Genomic DNA, 22,865 nt, shown 5'->3' with positions numbered 1-22,865 from the left:
TAGGTGTAGAGATCAGGGAGGGGGAGTCATAGAGCCGTATAGCATAGAAACAGGCCCTTCGGCCCACCGCGACCATGCTGACCATAATGCCTATCTATACTAATCCCACCTGCCTGCATTAATTCCATATCCCTCTATGCCTTGCTCATTCAAGTACCTGTCCAGATGCCTCTTAAATGTCGCTACTGTTCCTGCCTCCACCACCCCCTCAGGCAGCTCATTCCAGATACCCACTATTCTTTGTGTGAAAAATTTACCCCTTTGATCCCCTTTAAACCTCCTCCCTCTCACCTTAGATCGGAGTGTGATATACTCGAACAAATTAGCATTGAAAGGGAGGAGGTATTAGCTGTTTTAGCAGACTTAAAAGTGGATAACTCTCCAGGCCCAGATGAGATGTATCCCACACAGCATGCTGATTAATGGTTTGTGACTGTCAGTGAAATTTCCAATGATTGAAAGGGATTCTGAGATACTTAAGACCTTCCTATCTTTAGAAGCTGAAGGGCAGTACAGAAAGCTGCCTAAGCCTTTTTGAACTTAAAAATCACTAGCTTCTACTAAACTGGCTGAACACGTATCACCTAAATAATGACATAGTTATTCTGCATCCATGTGCAGCATTCCAGTGCACTACAGTTTATTTGAATAAGTTTGTATTACTCTACAGCAATTTAATGCTATTACCCCAATTAAGACTAGGAATAAAACTGTTCTGCATCACAGAAATGCTGTGTGTGAGCAAACATGGAAACAATCTACATCCTAATAATTAGTGTTACTATCAAATCCCTTGATTTATATGAATGGTTCACCTACTACAAGAGATTCATATTGTGGTTTGCAGTCAGAGCGTGTGCCAGAGATGTGAGGTGCCACTGATCTAGGGATCCTTTTCCTCCTGTCTCTTTCAAGACTCAGTATTTTTACATAATTATTGTGAATCCGTGGCACTGCAGAAAGGCAGATGCTTCAACTTTTTAACTCTTTATGCTCCCTTCACAAAATAAGTTTTAACTGGAATCCAAGATGATGATATAAAATCACCCTTAAATAGGTTTGTTAAAACAAAACAGATGCCAGTGTAAAGCAAAGCATGGACTCAATTCTTGGCATCCTATTGCATTTCTGATTTTGTATTAGTTCCTGATTAGCAATAACAGTCTACAAGTTCTGTTGTTAAGACCGATAATAGATCGTAATTGGATGATTTGAGCTGTTTTCACTAAAGCTTGTTTTCAAAGAGAATCGTATAACTAGTAAAATGTGAACAGAAATACTACAGCTTTGAAATTTGAAACATATATGATCAATATTAAAACATCACACAATTCAGTCTCAACATAGACAATGCCTGGGTTCAGAAAATCAAAGGAAATAACATCGGTCCAAGAGTGTTCACATCATTAAGATATCAATCACTCCCATGAATTCATTTAATTATGTTTGTACAAAACTAAAATATCGAAAGGGCTCTTTCAGTGTTAATTGTGAGTGAAAAGTGAATTTCCTGTGTTTTAACAGGAGCTCGGTCACCACAGAATAATAAGAATTTTGGCCACTGGCAGTTGATGATGGAAGTTCACAGTTACCTGGACAATCTCCAGCATTGTGGAATAGCTCCAATGAACTTAAACAATTAAAAAAGTACATATAAAATAAAGTCATTTTAAAATTATTTATTATATGAAGTTTGTTACATTTATTCACAACTATACTGGAATATGGCATTCATTAACTCACTTCAATAATAGTATGATTTATTCTGTCAGGAATTGTCCTATTTCTCGAAGAATAAAACGTTTATGTTAGGTACCCAATAGATCACATCAGCCAGTGCAGCATAAGTGAATTAACGGCAATGCGATGCCGACAATCTGAGTGCAGTTATAATGCCTTCATACATCGCTGTTAAGTGCGTAAAGGCAGAGTCTCCTGTATAAGTGCTCACACCCACACAGCATGCTGATTAATGGTTTGTGACTGACTGTCAGTGAAATTTCCAACAATTATTGAAAGGGATTCTGAGATACTTAAGACCTTCCTATCTTTAGAAGCTGAAGGGCAGTACAGAAAGCTGCTCAAGCCTTTTTGAACTTAAAGAAAACAGATTAAAAATCACTAGCTTCTAATAAACTGGCTGCACATGTATCACCTAAATAATTACATAGTTTTTCTGCATCCATGTGCAGCAGAAATGGATTCTCTGCCAGCAATAAATGCTGATGCAAAGTCAATGGTTATATGGCACATGTGCCACTGATGAGGTCCACAATTTTACATAACATTGATGGGGCATTATTGTGCTACCAAACAGTATTTTAACAAAGTGAAAGATATCAAATCTAAAATTCCTCCCAAATGTAATTCTTACCTGGGTATTCATTCCTGTCTATGTCTGAGCCTCCTCGTAAAGTAAAGCCAAATCCAGGAGGTATGGACTGAGAGGGCCACAAACCCTCCAGGACCTGTGATGGCTTGGAATTTAACCCCATGCTGTGGCCATTGTAAATCAGAACTTTGCCTCTCCTATCTTCACCCCCAAAAGGTATACCGACTGCGATATCTACATTAGCAAAGGAAATAATAAAGCAGGATTAATAATTAAAAAGGGCAATGACAATTATATTTACCAGCACTTCTCTTCAAATATAAGGACATGTGACATCACAACACTAAAGAACACTCAACAGAATTCATATAACACATGGCTGCATGAAAGTACTATCACTTGGTACAATTTTAATACTGTGCAGAAACCATGTACTAATTATGTTTCCACTATGGCCCATTACATGTCATAAATATCTTTTATGACTAGAATTGAATTAATACTTAATGCTATTTATAGGTGATGAAAATAATTCTTGACATAAAAAAAATATTTATGACATATTATATTCAGCAAAGTAATTGTGATTTCACCCAAATTATTATCTTCCTCAAAAATGTTCTCTCTTCCCAAATCTGTGCCCATCTTTCTCACAATATGTTTGAATCTCTCCAATCAGGTTTCACCTCAGCTATGTACTACTAAAACCCTCATATCATGCCTTTATCTTCTGCAGACTCAACTATTCCAACACCCTCTAGGCAAGTCTCCCATCCTCAACTCTCCATAAACTTCAGCTCATTGAAACCTCTGCTGCTGTATCCTAGGCTGCATCAAGTACTGCTCATCCATCACTCCTGTGGTTGATGACCCAAATTGGCTCCCAGTCACTTCAAATCCCCAATTTAAAATGTTTATCCTGTGTTTAAGTTCTTACATGACCATGCTCCTATCTCTGTAACCTCCTCCAGCACTAAACCCCCTACACCAAAGTCTGTGCCTACAGCTATCTAGGCCTTACCCTTTGAATTCTCACCCTACACCTCTTCACCTATGTCTTCTCCTTAATATCCTTCTTAACACAAATTTCTTTGACCAACTCTCCTAAAATCTCCTCCTTTGGCCTGGTGTCCATTTTTGTCCAATTAGCATATAAATACAATTTTTTTCTTTTCTTTTGTTATCATTAGTGTGGCCTGAAACTATTTTAAGTTTATTTGGTTTTAAAGACTCTTTAACTATTTAAAGTTTTTGACCTTATTGCAGTCCTTAACTGCCAATGCATCCAGTCAATTGCACTGGAGGATATATAACTTATCAGCTTGTTTACTGTTGACAGCAGCAAAAAAATCATGATTTGCTAAGTCCCAAGATTTTCATTTGCTTTAGAGATGCATTGAACTGGTTCAGCACATTGGCTTGCGCTGTGATGTAAAACTGCATTATAGCACAAGTACACAAATTGCATATGTTTAGGTCAGTAACTGTTCAATGGTCTATGCGTGATTATTTTTAAAATATGGCAATTAATAAAAAGGATGTGAGAGGCCAATTCAGGAAATGGAGCTCTGAGTTTCAACGCATGCAACATTGTTCTCCAAGGGCCTGCAGGAGGGCAGAGGGTTGGGCCACTATTTAAACATGCAATACACAGAGCTGGTTTTGGCATTGCTCTCCCCATACCTGGCATTATGAAAGAAATCTTTTACGATTGTAATGACAAATAACTAACATTAAAATGATGCACCAATTTCTTAAGGTTAAGGGCTGCACGCCAAAGAACCGCCGCAATTCCAAGGGCAGTGGCTCATTTAAATAGCCGAGGCAGGCCCTCCATCCCCCTCCCGCCCGATCATGTAGAGGGGGCAGGCTGTCCGTCCCCGGCAATTGCGTCAGCTGCCTGTGCGCAGGCACTGACGCCATTTTTAAAGGGCCGTCAGCCCTCCCAAGTAATTTAAATATTTAAAGTTAAATTGAATTAAAAAAATAAATACATGTCCTTTGCCCCTTTCCCATCCCCCATAACAATTAAATTCATTATCTGTCCTTCCCCCTCCCCAAGCACTTACCTCTGCCATCTGACCTTCCCCCCTTTCCACCATCCTCTACACCCATGACATTAATTTGACTCCATTTCACCACCCCCCCCCACAACACTGATAACCTTACTCCCCACCTCCCACAAGTGTTCCACCTCGTTTTCCCGGATGGGGATCCGAAGGCGTGTCGGTGCGGCCGCTGGGCTGAAGATCGCGGCGGGATATCAGGAGGCGACGGGAGAGTAATTAATTCAGGTATCTTAATTTATTTGAATAGTTAAATTGTGGTCCCATTGCGGAGTGGCGGGGACACCGCCACCAGGCCTCGTCGCCGCAGGTAATATTGGACCGGACCTTGTTGGCGTCGAGGTCCATGCCGGGCCTCATCCGGGACAATCTTCAGCTCCCCACCCCGCCATGGGATCCCAACGTCGAGGGCTCCTTAAAATCCAGCCCAATGTTGGGTCTTATGGTTGCCCTGTGGCTAAGGAAAATGATGTTCTGTATATGCACAACGATCCACTTAGCAGCATCCAAATGCTGGTTAAATTGGAACAAAAAATTAAACACGACAATCAGTTATTTGAAAATGTTGTTTCATATTGACTTCAGTTATACTGCAGTAGGTGTGAAGCCAAAGCAGTGTAAGATTACCTATTCAAGGTTGTCTAACACCACCTGCCTAAATTGAATTCAGCTGACTGCATATCTGGACTACACTGTATAACTTTCATTGAAACAATGCCAAAAGTGATTTGCATTAATGTAAACTGTGCAATACAACTGTCTGATTAAACTTATCTCTTTCACAGTTCCATGTTTGTATTTCTCACAATTTCATACCTGTTCACTCCAGTGATTATTAGTTTATTTTGAAGACACCTACCCATCTCACATCTCTGATTGTTTAAATAGTCTTTGCTTGACTTTTGTGAAACGTGCAGATTATATGTGATTCCATGTACAAATTAAATTATAGGAAGTTGTTGTAAACTTGACCAGCATCAGGAACACCTACAGGTCCATCAGAAGCACAAGCTCTCTTTAACGCAGCTGCTCTAAGACACGCTTAAAATACCTCTACTTAACATGCTTCTCTGGAGTGTTTCTAAAGGAAACTGGAAAATCTCCGTGAGGCTAAACATAGCCTGGAAAACTGATGTTTATTATATTACAGATCTACATTCAGAGAAAGTACTTGCTTCCTCCAACTTCTCTTTAATTAAACTATCACAAAGACATTTTTGTTCACATAATGTATACTAATCAGGCATTTAGAAAGAACTATGTATTTTTTAGCATAGTATGGCAGGGATTAAATTGTGACACACCATGATACCCGTCTTGATTCAAATCTGCCAAAGGTGCTATGGCACTGCCAAATCTTCCAAATACTTCAGTTCCTAGTAGTCTCTGAGGTTCCTGGAAAAGGAACTCTTCCTCCTGCAGGTACAGATAAACCAGCCCAACTTCCTTCAACTTTCCGTCAGACTCACGGTCCATGAAAAGAGGAGCACCAACTAACACGTCATCCAGTCTATGAAGCATGAAAAAACATGAGTTAGAATACGTTATCTTCTGCCTTTAAATATTTTAGTTGCAGAACTCTTGGTATGTGAATGGATAGCACTTACATTATGGCTGCAAAAAGAATGTATTTAAGACTGATTTCAGTGGAATGAAAGTAGCTATTTACCCATTTTGCCCTTTAATCTAAATTTAAGGACTGCATTATTAAGGTATATTTTATTGCCAAAATCACAATTACAGTTTTTACAGTTTCTGGAAAGAACACTCTAAATTAAAAATCTATGGTCCTGGAGATTTCTCTAATTTTGTACACTGAATTAGTTTAGAGATACAGCAATGAAACAGGCCCTTCGGCCCACCGAGTCTGTGCCGACCATCAACCACCCATTTATACTAATCCTACACTAATTCCATATCCCTACCACATCCCCACCTGTCCCTATATTTCCCTACCACCTACCTATACTAGGGGCAATTGCTAATGGCCAATTTACCTATCAACCTGCAAGTCTTTGGCATGTGGGAGGAAACCGGAGCACCCGGAGGAAACCCACGCAGACACAGGGAGAACTTGCAGTTTGCAAGTACACAGGCAGTACCCAGAATTGAAACCAGGTCGCTGGAGCTGTGAGGCTGCGGTGCTAACCACTGCGCCACTGTGCCGCCCTAGAAAATTAGAAAATCACATTTTTATAATGGCTGTATGATCTTTTTCTGCAGTCTATAAAAGGCAGCATTCAAAAGATTAAACTATTGAAGCAAACTGTTCATTTGAAAGGCTTTGGCATAAGTTCTCTTGACATTTTTCAAAGAAAATGTTTGCAAATACATAAAGAGAAGTTCACGCATGACTCATGGTCCCAACAGGACATGTACAAACTATGCAGTTTGATTTTCTTCTAAAGTTGTTTTACCCACATTTTCTATTCTTAGTTCAATACCCTATGCCAATTTCTAGGTCAGAGGTGGAAGGCCATCCTGCTCCCAGGCTTCTTCTAATTTCAAGAATTACTAGGAAGTATGCAAACTGATTGGGGTGTGGCCTCCAATCTCCCCTTCCTTCCTGAGGGAGGTGGGGTACCAAGTGTCAAGCATTGCTTGATCGTTTCTCTTTGAAGATTCAGCTGGCATTTTGAAACTTGCCAAGTGGGAATCATAGGTGTGTATCTGCTTCCTGCCTCTCTCTGTTATAAACATGCAAGACTGGCTGAACTGCGTATTGTTTCTTTCATAATCATACATAGCTGCAGACCTTAGGAGTGTAATTAAAGACAGAGACTAATAGAATTGCTCAGAGTACAAAGGCATGGTTAATGAACCAAGAGATGCACATTTAACTAAGGAGAACAAAAAACACACCAGGCTGAGGTAAAGGACAGCAGAAGTTAGCAGTAACTTGTATTTATATAGTGCCTTTAACAGAAAGAATTGTCTCATGGCATTTCACAATAGCTGTATGAGAAACAGATGTTGAGATAGGAATGGAGAGGTGGGGGGTGGGGGGCGGTGACTAAAAGTTTGGTGAAATAATTTTAAAGGTGGAGGGAGATGTAGGGAAGAAATTGAAATGAGTAGAGCCAAGACAGCTCAAGCTCTGCCTCAAATGGTGGGGCAAAGGGAAGGGGAAATGTAGAAGGCTGGAGTCAGAAGAATAGTGTGTTTGAGAGAGGATATAGGGCTGTAGGATATTGAAGAGGTAGGATGGGCAAGGCCATAAAAGGATTAATTAATTGAGAAGGTTCACTGAAAAATTATTAGCAAAAATGAAACTGTACAAAATTAGAGGTGGCATGTGTTGGTATCGGTTGGGTGGTAGGAGACAGAAAGTAGGGATAAGCAGAATGTTCTCTGATGGGCAGGTTTTGACAAGTGGTGTTGGCCAGGGATTTGTACTGGGAACTCAGCTTTTCAGGAGCATTAATGACTTGAAGGAACGAATTGAGGCTTGTATGTCCAAGTTTGTAGATGAAATTCAATTAGAAGGGACATTAAGTTGTGTTGATGTGAGCAGAACGAATGGGAAAAATAGCGCCAGGTGGAGTTCAATATGGGGAAGTGTGAAGTCATCCATTTTGGATGCAAGAAAGATAAATTCGGAATATTTTCTGAATGAGAGAAAATAGAAACTATGGAGGAGCAAAGGCTGTCCACACACAAAAGTCAATAAAAGCTAGTGCACATGGTACAAAAAGGAACCAAAAAAACTAATGGAATATTGCATTTTATCTCAAGGAGTTTGAATCCAAAAGTTAGGAAGTGAGGCTTCAATTGTACAGAGCCTTGGCCAAACCCCATCTGGAGTACTGAGATTAGTTTTAGGCATCACAACTCAGAAATGATATTGGCCTGAGAAGAGGTACAGCAAAGGCTCACCAGAATGATACCAGGGTTTACATGGTTAAATTATTTGGAAAGGATACATAAAGTTGGTATTCCCTTCTGTTTAGAAGGTTGAGGGGGCGATCTAATCAAGGCTTTAAAACTGATAAACGTATTTTGATAGGGTCAATGCAGAACAAGAGAGCATATTCTTAAAATTAGAACTAGGCCAGTAAGGAGTGGAATCAGGAAGCACTTTTTCACAGGCTGAGTAGTGTAAATCTGGAACTCTCTCCCCCAGTGGAAGCTGGGTCAATTAAAATTTTCAAGACTAAGATCAATCGGATAATGGCAGCAAAGGATTTGGAGCAAAGGCAAGTTAATGAAGTTGAGGTCCAGATCAATCCAGATTAATCACAGATTTTAATGTATAAAATTGATAGATGAAGCCAAGGATAAAGTCTTAGTTATGAGAACAGATTAGATGAACTGGGTGTCTTTTCACTGGAACAGCAAAGGTTAAGAGAATATTCAATAAAGAAATTCAAAATTATGAGGGATTTTGATAAAGTAAGTAGAAATAAACCATATTCACTGATTCATGATGTGGTCACGAGAAGCCACGAAGTTAAGATTGACACCAAATGGCTGAAGGGTGAGGTCAACAGAAATATTTTTACATGGAGGGTTGTTTGGAGATGCAATGCCCTACCAGAAACAGTGGTGAGAACAGAATCCATAATTAGCTTTTAAAAGGGAAGTGGATAAATACTCAAAAGAGAAAATTTTATAATTATATGGGGAAAGAGCCAAGGAATGGGACTAAGTGAATAGTTGTTTCATTGAGCTGGCCCAGGTGCAATGGGCTGAATGGCCTTGTTGTGCGCTGTAAATATTCCATGATTCTATCTTCATCTCTGATCTTTCCTGCAGTATTTATTAAGATGTAAAGCTCACCCATCATTGTTTATATCAGAAACAGCCACGATGTATCCAAAATAGGAAGCCATCTGTGGATTAAAAAATAGGAAACAAATTACTGGAGCCTTATGTTACGACCAAGGCGGGAGGAGTGCACTGTTAATTCAGTCCCATTTCTCCACAGGTCACAACATATTTTTAAAATTTTCCCACTTACTGAAACAGTCAATCAGGTACACTATTTTCCACAGAATTGAAAACACTAACCAGATTTCTTTACTGAACAACAAATTAACTGTTTATTATGAAACAAGTCTTAATGAGTAACGAAGTAAAACAATATCACACAGATCAAATTTTTAAAAAATCCAACATTGCATTTTAAAAGTTCCCTTTCTACCTTAACCAATTTTAAAGTCCCTTTTACCTAAGACCCTTCACACTCACACACACATATCTACACCAGTTAACTGAAAGAATAAAAAAGGGATTTTTAGATCAGAGCTCTGTTACAGACAAAAAAAAGCACCCAGGCAGATCACTTGCCCACCTCTGAAGAAAACAGCAGATGAGACACACTGCACCAAACTGGCACACAGTCCACCCTCCGAGCGCATGCAGACAAGTCATTAGAATCTTCCAGAATCTTTCAGACGGTGTTGAGAATTACTTTTAGCAGGCTTTCTTCAAATACAGGAAACAAGATGAATCGACAAAGTGGACTTAACAGAATCTTTTATGGTTTCTGGGAAGCGAGCTGGGTTGTGGTCTTCTGTCCTTCCTTGACACTTCAGCAGACTTGACTTTTACCTCCTTCCAGAAGGTAAAACACACACACTGACAACCAAAAGCTTGTCAGTTTTTCTGCCCTTCCAGATGCTCTCTGTTACTACTGGTCTTGTCCAATCAAAGGAGTGCTTGTCACTTCTCTGCCCCTGTTACCAGGGTTTCAGGAGAACCTTTTTGGCCAGTATGTAGCAAGTCCAACAAGAGAGGGCCTGGTTCTGGACTAGGTTTTAGGTAATGAAGGTGGGCAGGTGGAAGGAGTGGCAGTGGGAGAGCGTTTTGGTGATAGTGATCATAATTCAGTTAGTTTTAACATAATTATGGAAAATGACAGAGATAGAGCAGGAGTTAAAGTTATAAATTGGGGCAAGGCCAATTTTACTAAGCTGAGAAATTATTTAGCAAAAGTGGACTGAAACAGCTTCTGGAAGGTAAATCAGTGTCAGAGCAGTGGGAGGTATTCAAAGGGAAGATTTAAGGGGTTCAGAGTAAACATGATCCCACAAAAATCGGGTGGGACAGCCAAATCTAGAGCCCCATGGATGTCAAGGAGCTTACAGGGTATGATAAGGCAGAAAAGGAAAGCTTATGTCAGACATCGAGAACTCAATACTAAAGAAAGCCGAGAGGAGTATAGAAAGTGGAGGGGTGAAATCAAAAAGGAAACTAGGAAAGCAAAGAGAGGACATGAAAGAATATTGACAAGTAAAATCAAGAAGAATCCAAAGATGTAACTGATGTGTGGAGGCAGAAGAAGTGGGTATGGTTCTTACTAAATACTTTGCCTTTCTTCTCAAAAGAGGGGGAAAATGCAGACTTTGTAGTTAAGGAGGGGAGTGTGAAGTATTGGATGCGATAAACACAGGGAGAGAGGAAGTAGTAAGGGGATTAGCATCCTTGAAAGTGGATAAATCACCAGGGCCGGATTAAATGTACACCAGGCTGTTTAAAAAAAAGCCAGGGAGAAAATAGCAGAAGTCTGACCACCATTTTCCAATCTTCACTGGATACAGGTGTGGTGCCAGATGATTGGAGGACTGCTAATGTTGTGCCTTTGTTTAAAAAGGGAGCGAGGGATAGACCAAATATTTACAGGCCAGTCAGTCTAATCTTGATAGTGGGAAAATTATTGGAATCAATTCTAAGAGATAGGATAAACTGTCACGTAGGCACGGATTAATCAAAGATAGTCAGCATGGATTTGTTAAGGGAAAGTCAAGTCTGTCTAACTTGATTGAATTTTTTGAGGAAATACAAAAGAGGATTGATGAGGGTAGTGCAGTTGATGTGGTCTACATGGATTTTAGCAAGGCTTTTGACAAGGTTCCACATGACTGACTGGTTTAAAAAAAAGGCCATGGAATCCAGGGGAATGTAGCAAGGTGGACACAAAATTGGCACAGTGGCAGGAAACAAAGGGTAATTGTTGACAGCTGTTTTTGCAACTGGAGGACTGTTTCCAGTGGGGTTCCACAGGGCTCAGTACTGGGTCCCCTGCTTTTTGTGGTATATATTAATGATTTGGACGTAAATGTAGGGGAATGATCAAGAAGTTTGCAGACAACACAAAAATTGGCCCCATGGTTGATAACAAGGAGGATAGCTGTCGACTACAGGAAGCTATCAATGGATTGGACAGGTGGGCAGAAAAGCGGCAAATGGAATTTAACCCAGAGAAGTGTGATGTGATGCAAAGGAATACACAACAAATGGGAGAATACTGAGAAGTGTAAAGGAAGTGAGGGAGCTTGGAGTGTATGCCCACAGATCCCTGAAGGTAGCAGGACAGGTCAATAAGATGGTTAAGCAGGCAAATGGAATCCTTTCCTTTATTAGCCAAGGCATAGAATATAAAAGCAAGGAGGTTATGCTGGAACTGTACAAATCGTTGGTTAGGACATAATTTGAGTACTATGTGCAGTTCTGGTCACCTCATTATAGAAAGGATGTAGTCGCACTAGAGAGGCCACAGAGAAAATTTATGAGGATGTTGCCAGGACTGGAAAATTGCAGCTATGAGGGAAGATTGGATAGGCTGGGGTTGTTCACCTTGGAACACAGGAGGCTGAGGGGAGATTTGATTGAGAAGTACAAAATTGTGAGGGGCCTGGTGACAGTGGATGGAAAGGGTCTATTCGCCTCAGCAGAGAGGTCAGTGACTAGGGGGCATAGATTTAAAGTGATTGGTAGAAAGATTACAGGGGAGAAGAGGAAACGTTTTTTCACCCAGAGGGTGGTGGGGTTTGGAACTCACTGCCTGAAAGAGGCAGAAAACTTAATCTCATTTAACAGGTGCCTGGATGTGCACCTGAAGTACTGACACCTGCAGGGCTACGGACCAAATGCTGGAAAGTGGGTTTAGGCTGTGTGTCTCTTTTTTACGGCTAGCGCAGACATGATGGGCTGAGTGGCCTCTTTCTGTGCTGTAAACTTCCTATGATTCTATTATTCTATTCCACATCTACCACTGAGACTTATATAATGCATCAACTGGCAAAACAACATCACCAGAGCAATTCTATTAAAAGCCAGTATGTCCAATACTGAAGAATGTTTATAAGTGCAATTTAAAAAAATCTCCCACACAACTCAGATGTTGAAGATGGGCCTCAGAAGCAAGTGCTCTGGAGGGGCTTTAGAAGCTCGTCAAATAAATGACAACTGTGCCTCTGGTGGGCAAAAGAGGCACTGCAAAGACCATGTGGAAACCAATCGCAAAGGGCTGCATTTTGTTTAGCTCCTGACGTCGTGCTCCGTCACGGGGGTGGGGATGAGAAGCTAGAAGATTGGAATGGTAGCGGCCCGCCACAGAGCCCGATGCCGGGATTGCCAGGTCCAATCATCCTGGCAGCAGCGAGGCTCTGTGGCGGCCCCTCCGCCACTTGGCGACGGGACCTGACTTTAAATATTTAAGTAAACTCTACGAATACATTTAAATGCGATCATACCATCGGATCCAGATCTTCTGTGCGATGGGCGGCATTCATGCGCCTTCACTTTCCTGTTCATGGAAAGCTGGCGTCACCGAGGTGGGGAAGGGAGAAACCCAGGATTTTTAGTGTAGTGGGGGGCGGGTCGGGGTGACAGGGTCAACTCTGCATTTGTAGTGTGGTGGGTGGGGGGGGGCGGGAGTAACTGCTGCATTTTGATCAGTTGAGGGGGGAGAGGGGTGACCTCTGCACTTTGTGCAGTTGGGCGAAGAAGGGGTCAACTCTTCAATTTCAGTGTATTGGGTGGGGTGAACGGGGCTAACATTTATTTTTGGTGTAGTTGGCGGGGGTACGGGGTTCAACTCTGCAGCCGCTGAGCAGGGCTGGCAGACAAGGCCGTCCCCACCATGTGATTGGGGGTTGGGGGGCAGCCACCCTGCATATTTAAATGAGCCGCCGTGCTCAACAGTAAATAAAAAACAACTACATCAGTTCACACATCAGCTGCATCAGTCACCTGTGGAAATACCAGAATAGCTTCTGGTCATCATCAATGCGACAGAAAAAAAACTCACTACCTATAACTTAGTATGACAACATTGCTGTTTTACTTCGGTTGCCTCTCGAATATTTTTGGTTCCCAATATAAACTATTCTACATTTTGTTATTGGGTCAAGGATTCAGCAGTTATTTCATTAGTTTTGCCGCCAATAACATTACTGTGTAAACCTCTAAAATAATTGAAAACACTAATATTTTGCAACAAGGTATATATTTTCCTCAGTTGCCTAGAGTGAAACGGCTTCAAAGCTTCATGAGTAGATATAAAGATATTTTACCTGTTCACCAGTAAAATTCAAGATGAAAGTCATATCTGTTGCATTTATGATAGCAACCTGCAAAAAAAAAAGTATGTTTGCATTGGTCTTGTTTTCTGACAACACAATCATATGAAATAAAAACAAGAAATGCTGGAACCACTCAGCAGGTCTGGCAGCATCTGTGGAAAGAGAAGCAGAGTTAACGTTTCGGGTCAGTGACCCTTCTTCGGAACCCAACGTTAACTCTGCTTCTCTTTCCACAGATGCTGCCAGACCTGCTGAGTGGTTCCAGCATTTCTTGTTTTTATTTCAGATTTCCAGCATCCGCAGTATTTTGCTTCTACAATCATATGAAATGTTGATGATAAAAATATGCGAAGCATCTATTTTAAATGTGTCCAATCAGGGCACAGAAGGTCAACTCACTGCAATCAACATGATGTGCTACGGGCTGCTTAGGATCCATACTAATCACAATACTGTGGCATGTTGCAGAGCACAAACTAGGCCATCTTCCTCCAGAAACCGAGACAGGGATGGCTCAATACCGAACTTGTATATCTTGAAATAGTTAATCCAGAGCAGCATAGATAAAAGTTGTAAAGAAGGGTGTTCACCAACCCTCCTCCTCGGATGTAAATGTGCTCCATGGCAAAACCACAAACGGGAGAAAAAAACCTGAAAAACCATTCACTTTTCAACATCTGCCCAAAATGGGTATGCAGTTGGTGAACTGGCCATGCCGTCTGCCTGAACCATTTTCAGGTTCAGGCCTTATTTGAATGTGGCCACTGAGCTGCAAGCAGCAATCGGATGTTCCGCTGCAGTTTGCCGCTTGTGGGAAGGTGGGCCTGAAGGGAGGGAGCCGATCCCAAAGGCGTCTGAGCATGGGAAAGCACCATAGAATCAGGAGGAGCACTTCTGTTCCTGCTGACCCCATGAAAATAAAAGAGCAAAGTGGTTTAAGACAGCTTTAAGGGTCGCTGTTCATGTCACTCACAGCTTAGTGCAAATGGGCAGAGCATGCATCAGACTCCAATCTGTATATTTAAAAAGCCGCTGCCCAAAACAGGCGGGTGCGCTGTTCCACTGTTTAGTTGGTAAGGCCTGAAAATTGCATCAAGCCATTTTTCAGGCGGCCGTTGAAAATCACCTCCATTTTCTCTTGCTTTTTCTAAGAACAAAGTCATGGTATTATTGTACAAAACTCAACAACAAAGGAAAATGATACGCAAAATTTTAAAAATGCTTCACTGTTTATTCAGCATAGGAGGAGGAAGATGAAAAAAAACAGCCAAATTCTATTTGAAAACAAGACAACAAATGAAAGAATATTATTACATACATATCCAAATGCTTGAGCACCCCTTGGAATTCCAGCAACAAATTCTAATCAAAAGAAAAAGACAGGAAAATTGAGTTGCAAACGTAGCTTTATTAGGTTAGTTAGAAACCCCCACCTCCTGCACTTTAAGGAAGAGGAAATGACTAATAAATACATAATAAATGAGCACATGCTTTTGGTGATCAATTAAGCTACTTACCTTGTTGAGAGTCTCCTGTGAATTCCCCCACGGCAACTGAGTATCCTGTTAAGAAAATTAATTACCAACATATGGTCAAATTGTAATAATTACTGCATCAAAAGCACAGTTTTCATTTGGAAACATCAATAGCCCCAAAATTGCTCAGGGGGTTCAATCCTGGCAGCTATGCTGGATCGTACCCACCAGTGTCCTCCACTGCTAACCCTGACAAAGTGTGCAGGTTCAGGGGGATTGCAGCTCATTAACATTCACTGATGGCAACCCGCAACATTTAAGTCACATTCTGTATGTTCACCAACTCATACAGACTGGAAAATCAGGTGCCTGCTGCCATCCCAGGGTGTGAGGGAGCAGTTCCTGCCTCATATTTTTTCCCTTTCTGCTGGAGGAAGAGCATGTTTTGGCTGGGCAGAGGTTCCATCCCAAACAAGACTCCCTGAAAATTGCCCATGAGATTCCAGCTGCCAGTGGATCTGGATTCCAGCCAATGTCCCCAACCTCCCAATGCATTCTGGCCAGAGTTATGGCAGAAGTGCACTAGATGGCCTGCACATTTTTGCAGCATGAGTATATTAAGCATTCTAAGAAGCAACTGACTTTGCATTTAACATTTTCATTAAATAAATAATTTTTAAAATTTAGCTTTTTCTGTTCCACCTTGTCTCCACACTCAGTGAATCGTTTTTTGAACTTATAACGCTGCCAACTCTTTTCCCTATCTGCCTTTTTCTTTATTTCTCTTTCTGTCTTCACAGCCCATTAAGTGGTTAAGCATTTTCAGTTGCATTCTTATACTGGAGAGAAATAACATGTTATGAAGAATGGGTAGTTCAGCATCCAAAGTATTACTGAAATATCTGTGTTAAAACTGTACACCAGATGTATTGTGTTGGAAGGCTGGTGTATTGTAAATTATATTTATTTCTACAAATATAAATCTACATAGCACAGCGGATCTATTTACCCCAACCTGTTAACTTTCCCCAATATAATACTGTCCTTTTTTTGTTTAATAAGCACAAGGAGATAAATGGCTAGACCTGTTTGTAAACCTTCAGATTAAAAGTCTACTTCGATAGATTTAATTAGAAACTTGGGGCTATATTTTCTTCTATTCTGTAAAAAAGCTGATAATCCATGTCCTGCAGATTTTAATGACTACCAATCCAGATGCTAGGTGAAATCAATTCTGTCCTTGCAGTGCATTCCAGGTCACAACAATTCAGAGTGTAAAAGAAATATTTCTTCATTTTGCCTCTGATTCATTTGCCATTCACCTTCAATTTCTGTCCTCTGGTTCCCAACACTTCTGCCACTGGAATGAGTTTCTCATTACTTGAATCAAAATCACTCATGATCTTTAACACTTCTATCAAATCTCTTAACCTTCACTGCTCTAAGGAAAACAACCCCAGCTTCTCCAGTATCTCCATGTAACTGAAATCCCTCAACCCTGGTACCATTCCAGTAAAGCTGTTCTGCACCCTCTCCAAGGCCTCTACATTCTTCCTGAAGTATGGTGCTCAGAACTGACCGCAATGCTCCAGCCGAGGCTTAATCAGTGTTTTACAAGGATTCAGCATAATCTTTTGGCTTTTGTAACCTAATCCTCTATTAATTAAGCCAAGGATCGTTATACTTTTTTTTAACAGCCTTCTCAACTTGTCCTGCCACCTTCAAATATTTGTGCACATATACCATCAGATCTCTCTGTTCCTGCTCCCTTTTTAAATTGTATCATTTGGTACATATTACCTCTCCTCATTTTTCCTACCAAAATGTATCACTTCACACATTTATGCATTAAATTTCACTGGCCATGTGTCTGCCCATTTCACCAGTCTTACTATCCTCCTCATTGTTGAGTACATTTCCGAGTTCAATTTTCCTTACAAGCCTATCATGTGGTACTTTGACAAATGCTTTTTGAAAGTCCACATACAGAACATCAACTACAATATTCTATAGAATCCGTTCCATTACTTAATTAAAGAACTTGATCAAGTTCGTCAAACACGGTTTGCCTTTAACAAATCTGTGTTGACTTTCATTTATTAGCCCATACTCTTGCAAATGTCAATTAACTTGGTCCTAGATTGTTGTCTCTAAAAGTTGCCCTACCACTGGCATTGGCAGAGTGACCTGTAGTTGTGGGGTTTAATCCTCTCCCTCTTTGCAAACAGGGATGAAGCATTTGCAACCCTCCAGTCCTCTGGTACCGCCCCAAATCAAGGAGGGTTGGAAGATTCTGGCCAGAGCCTCTGCAATGTCCGCTCTTACTTCTGCAGAAAGGTCGAGGAGATATAGTTTACCTTTGTCAATGTAACATAGGATGTTGTTTGTGACTTTGACTTAAATAAAACACTATTGGGCACTTCTCTCATCTGCCAAAACAGCTCACTGTTCCAGGGTCATCCTGGAATGCCAGGTAACTCCTTGCTTCTTTTCTCTATTGTAAACTGTCTCTTCCACCCTTACCTCCAAAAACAAGTGTGAGGAGCTCATGAACTTCTTTGTCACTAAGACTGAGACCATCCAATCAGCTGTCTCTGCCACTTCCCTCCCAGCTCCTAGCCCACCAGACCAAACCTCCTCTAAGGTACCCCCTTGCCCTAGCCCTGAACTTGTATTTTTCTCTAGTTTCTCTCCTATTTCCCTCATGCCTTTTCTGAGCTCATCTTGTCCATGAGACCCACCTTCTGCTACCTTGACCTTCTTCCCTTAAACTGTTGACTTTCTAATTTCCCCTCCTAGTCCCCATGTTAGGCGATATTGTTAAGGGTACTCACTCTTCAAAGCTGCTGCCATTACCCCTCTCCTCAAGAAAACATCCCTTGGCCCTCTGCACCACCCCTCCAACCAGTCCTTGTAAACTATTGTCTCATCTCCAACCTCCCTTTCCTCTCCAAAGTGCATGAATGTGTTGTTGCCTCTTAAGTCTGTGCACATCTTTCCTGGAACTCTATGTTTGAATCCCTCCAATCAGTGGCCCCTGCCACAGTACCGAACGGCTCTTATCAAAGTCACAAATGACATCCTATGTGACTGTGACAAAGGTAAACTATTTTTCTTGACCTGTCTGCAGCTTTTGATATGGTTGACCACACCTTCCTCTTCCAACACCTCTCCACAATCATTCAGTTGGGTGGGACTGCACAGCTGTGCTTCCATTCTTATTTATCCAGTTATTGCCACCGAATCACATGCAATGTCTTCTCTTCCCACTCCGGCATCATTACTTCTGGTGTCGCCCTGGGATCCTTGGCCGCCTTCTAATTCTCATCCACATGCTTCCCCTCGGCGACATCGTCCGAAAACACTGTGTCAGTTTCCACGTGTACACTGGCGACGCCCTGCTCTACCTCACTACCGTCTCTTTCAACCCCTCCACTGTCTCTAAATTGTCTGATTGCTTGTCTGACATCCAGTACTGAATGAGAAAGAAACTTCCTCCAACTAAATACTGGGAAGAACAATTGTTCCCTAGTCACTGATGCAATCCCTCTTGTGGCAACTGTCTGAGTCTTAACCAGACTGCTTACAACCTTGGTGTCAAATTTGACCCTGAAATGAGCTTCCAATCACATATTCCCCAATCACTAAGACAGCTTATTTCTACCTTCGTAACTTTGCCCGACTCCATTCCTGTCTCAGGTCATCTGCTGCTGAAACTTTAATTCATGCCTTTGTTACCTTTACAATTGACTCTTCCAATGTACTCCTGGTCGGCCTTCCACCTTTCATAAAGTTGAGGTGATCAAAATCTCTGCTGCTCGTGTCTTAACTCGTACCAAGTCCTGTTCACCCAGCAGCACCTCTTTAAACAGATGCTGCCTGACCGGCTGAGTATTTCCAGCATTTTCTGTTTATACTTAACAAGTTACCAGCGGTATTATGATGCACGTTCTTGACTATGGAGTGCTGCTCACAATGAAACTAAAAGTAGAATTTAAAGCAATAGCACAGGCTACTGAATATTTTGTGCTAAGCATTTCTAAGCATTTGGAAACTGGAGCGAGACCTATGTGTGTAATTATTGTCTGTATTTGGCAATGTTGATGTGAGTGATTTCCTGACGCCATAGGAACAGATGGGAATGTTTCAGAAGAAATAAGTTAGCAATTTTGGCATTGTACACTATTTGGATGCTAGTAGTGCTATAATTCTTCCTGTTGAAATAGGCACACTTTCCAGCAGTTGGGATTCTAATTACTATATTATAAAGTTGATTTCCTCCTGACCCTTTGGAAGTTGTATTACAATCATGTAACTGTGACAGCAGATAAAAAAAATTCTGATCCACTTCTGAGAAATGTTTCATTGTCTCTTATGTTTCAAAAACAGATGACAATTCTTATGTCTCAAAATGATGACCAAGACATGCACAACATTATGGGAAGTGGTTGTTGGAAGTCGGGTTGCCAGCTGTCCAATCTGGAGCAAACAGTACACCTTTCAGTGACCCAGTGACAGTGAAGAAATGGTGACATAGGTCGGGATTTTGTGAGGCCCCCTGAGGCGGGGGGATGGGGGAGTGCAGGGAGAATCGGGATGGGTGACTGGCAACAGTCATGATGCCTTCGTTCTGCAGCAGTCTGCTGTGTCAGCTGCATTTGAGTCACTACGGTAAACCAAAGAGTGACTACTGAGCGACATGGCCGACGACTCCAGTGTGTAATCCATGCACACTTGCGCAGCATGTATACAATGAAAGCCATGCTTCCACACGAAATGTAATATAGCAGACCATTGGCATGCTGAAACAATGCTTCTGCTGCTGGGATCAGTCCGGAGGAGCCCTGCAGTACTCGGCAGAGCAGCTGTCAAGATTCATGGTGGTCTCCTGCATTTTGCACAACTTTGCCAACATGAGAGCACACCCCTTGTCTCGAGGTATACGGTTAGCAGCCAAGAAGGAGAAGCATGAGGAGAGGAAGATGAAGGGAGGAGGCAACCTAGATAGTCCCTTCCTGGTGAGGCCGTTCATGAAAAACTCATCCGAGTGCAGTACAAGTAGCCACAATCATAATTTCCCACTTACCAACAGTCCCATACCTTACCTTCTCTCTGTCACTGACCATCACAATGTTCACTTGGCCACAGTGTAAAAATAAAAGCCATAAACATTCGAAACCAAATTTATAAACAAAACTATGGCATATTGTACACAAAAGTAGACTAACCTTAGCACCTATCTTCTGTGTGCTTTGCTTGTTCTAGTGCTTCTACACAGTGCTACCCCAGTGTCTAAAATATGGCTGCTGCCAAGGCTGCTGACTTTCGGTGCAGGAAGCTGCAGATGGCCTTGGAGGATGACCTCGAGCAGTTCTGAGAAAGGCCTGGTTTCGGACTGCATCATCTCGGCATGGGCAGCAGCAGTCTGGGCTGGCTGACTGACAGGCAACAGCAAGGGTGCTGATGGAGTGTTATGTGTGGAAGGATGAATGCTGTCTTCCTGAGAGAGGACAGCAGCTTTGTGCTCCATGGAGACACAGCCACTCCCCTGGGGCAATGCCTCAGCAATCCTAGTGAGCTGCTGAAGGACAGATTGTTGGACTGCTGTGACACCCTGCGAGCCCCTTTGCATACTGTAATCCACAAATATGATGGCAGCAGTCTGAGCTTGCATGGCAGCACTCAGATGTTGCACGACTGCTGTTTGTGCTGTAATGAAACCTGCAACATATGCCATCAGATACTGCATCATGGTTGTGAACACAATTGGCCACCACTTCCATTCTGCAAAGGATGAGCTCCAAACTCTTTGCAAAGCCCTCTGCCAAGTTGGTGCTACACTCCTCCACACTCCTTGACATTGACCAAAGGTTTTCTGGCAGGCTTCCCATTGCACCAAACATTATATTGTGCACATCCATCAATGTCCTTCTATAGGCTGCCCCATCGCAGTGGAACCCATGTGTGACCTTGCTCTCAGGTGAGCTGGCACCTGCACTATCCTTGTCCTCTACCCTGGCTGCAACGCACTCATGCTTGGGTGTCTCACCATGTGAAGATCACACCTCTTAAACTATCTTTTAAGGTATATGCAGTGTCAGTAGCTGAGCTGGTGGCTGCAAGTGTGAAATCAAATGAGGGTGCTGTGTCTTTATCATCACTTACTTCTTGATGTTCCTTCACTGCCTGCCCAGGTTGGACCTCTTCGGTATCTGAAAGGATAAACGCACAAGGATAAGGTTGTAGTGAGGAGAAGATAGGAAAATAAGAGGTGCATTTTTACACAATCTGCAGCTTGTAATTCTGAAGAGAGTGTGAAATGAGGCATAAGTGGATTTTGAGAACGAGGATACCGTAATCTTCAATGATTTCAGCCACGCTGCTAGCCACAGCCTCTGCAATAGCTGGCCCAATAATGCCACCTCCCTGGCGGTTAGGGCATGCAAGCACTCCTCTCCCCCTTTGGTTAGCTTCTGCTGTCTTCATTTGTGTGCCACCTTGGCCTGCAGGAGAGAAGTAAGTGCACAAGCGTTGTGCACTCTGCCAGTTATTCAACCACGACAGTCATGTCAGTGTGTATAAGCTGTGAGATATGTGTCAGGCTTGCAGTAGTGCTAAGTGTATGAGGGTGAGATGAAGCATAAGACTGTTAGTTGTGACGCCTGATTGATAAAGATTGTTGAGTGATGGAAGTGTGGTGATATGAGCAGTGGCCAAGGCTACTGATGCAGTTGGTAGGATATGGCATTTGAAGATACATTCACTGAATTTGACCACTCGTATAAGGTCATTGAATGTCTTACGACACTGCATCCAGATCCTCAAGGCTTGACTCATGGCATGGACATCCACGGTTATCTGCTCGAACTGTCTCCTTCCCCCTGCAGATACAAGACCTCTCTCTTCCTTTCCACCTCCTCCACAAAAACTTCCAGTGCAGAGTCCGAAAACAGTGGAGCCTGCTCTCTCCCCTGTTGTGCCACTCCTCACTCTTTCCCAGGTCAGATTTTCTTCAATCGCAAATCCCAGCACCTGCCACAGTGCACGTTCCCTTTAAGGGGTGCAGGCTAGCTTTAAGCAATGCAGCCCAGCTTTAGGTGGTGCTAGCCACTGACGATATCAGCCCCCTGCAGCTGTAGCCACCCAATGAACAATACAGTTTGCGGTGGCTGGACACAGATCATTCAAATGAGCTAGCACAAAGTAGGCATGCTGCCTGCATTGCAATCAACATGCGCAGGTAATCATGCATTGAGGTCCCTGTGCCGGTTTCAGGACTAATCAATTTAGCTCTCAGGGTCTCCAGGAAAAGGCGGAAGGAGAAAAAAAATTGTGGCTATTTTTAAAAAACTATTAGCATAATTGGCTCACCGTGCATTTAAAATTGGGCTGAAATGTCTGCTCATTGTTATGCATCATGAGCTAAATTCTTGCTATTTTATAGTTTAGCACAGATGCAGTGCCTGCCTTCCACAATAGGCTGTCAGTTTCTACAGTTTTTTATAACAATTTGCGTGTGTATTAGCTCCTAGACGTGTAACGATTGCCACAAAAGAGCACCTCACTTGCATTTCATGTGGATTCTGTCTTGAAAATACTGAGTACGGAGCTTTCAAACCTATTTAAGTTCTCTTCGGGGCCATCAAATACATTTTTCATTAAATTTTTGTCCATTTCTGCATTC

General features: G+C 42.1%; 1 protein-coding gene across 2 annotated transcripts in view; it reads right to left on the bottom strand.

Annotated features, from left to right (window-relative positions):
• itga8 (integrin, alpha 8) overlaps positions 1-22,865 on the bottom strand; it is a 239,702-nt gene that overhangs the window by 186,527 nt on the left and 30,310 nt on the right. For both annotated transcript variants that reach the window (XM_068012828.1, XM_068012819.1), the window contains exons 8-13: positions 15,224-15,268; positions 15,025-15,068; positions 13,698-13,754; positions 9,178-9,230; positions 5,703-5,908; positions 2,375-2,566 (exon numbers count right to left, since the gene is read on the bottom strand). In XM_068012828.1, the coding sequence (XP_067868929.1) occupies positions 2,375-2,566; positions 5,703-5,908; positions 9,178-9,230; positions 13,698-13,754; positions 15,025-15,068; positions 15,224-15,268 (597 nt within the window). The remainder of the gene's footprint in view (positions 1-2,374; positions 2,567-5,702; positions 5,909-9,177; positions 9,231-13,697; positions 13,755-15,024; positions 15,069-15,223; positions 15,269-22,865) is intronic.

Source organism: Heterodontus francisci, chromosome 2, assembly GCF_036365525.1.
Source record: "Heterodontus francisci isolate sHetFra1 chromosome 2, sHetFra1.hap1, whole genome shotgun sequence".
Lineage (NCBI taxonomy): Eukaryota > Metazoa > Chordata > Chondrichthyes > Heterodontiformes > Heterodontidae > Heterodontus > Heterodontus francisci.
Note: the sequence above shows the minus strand (reverse complement) of the source record. Positions and strands in the feature narration are given on the sequence as shown.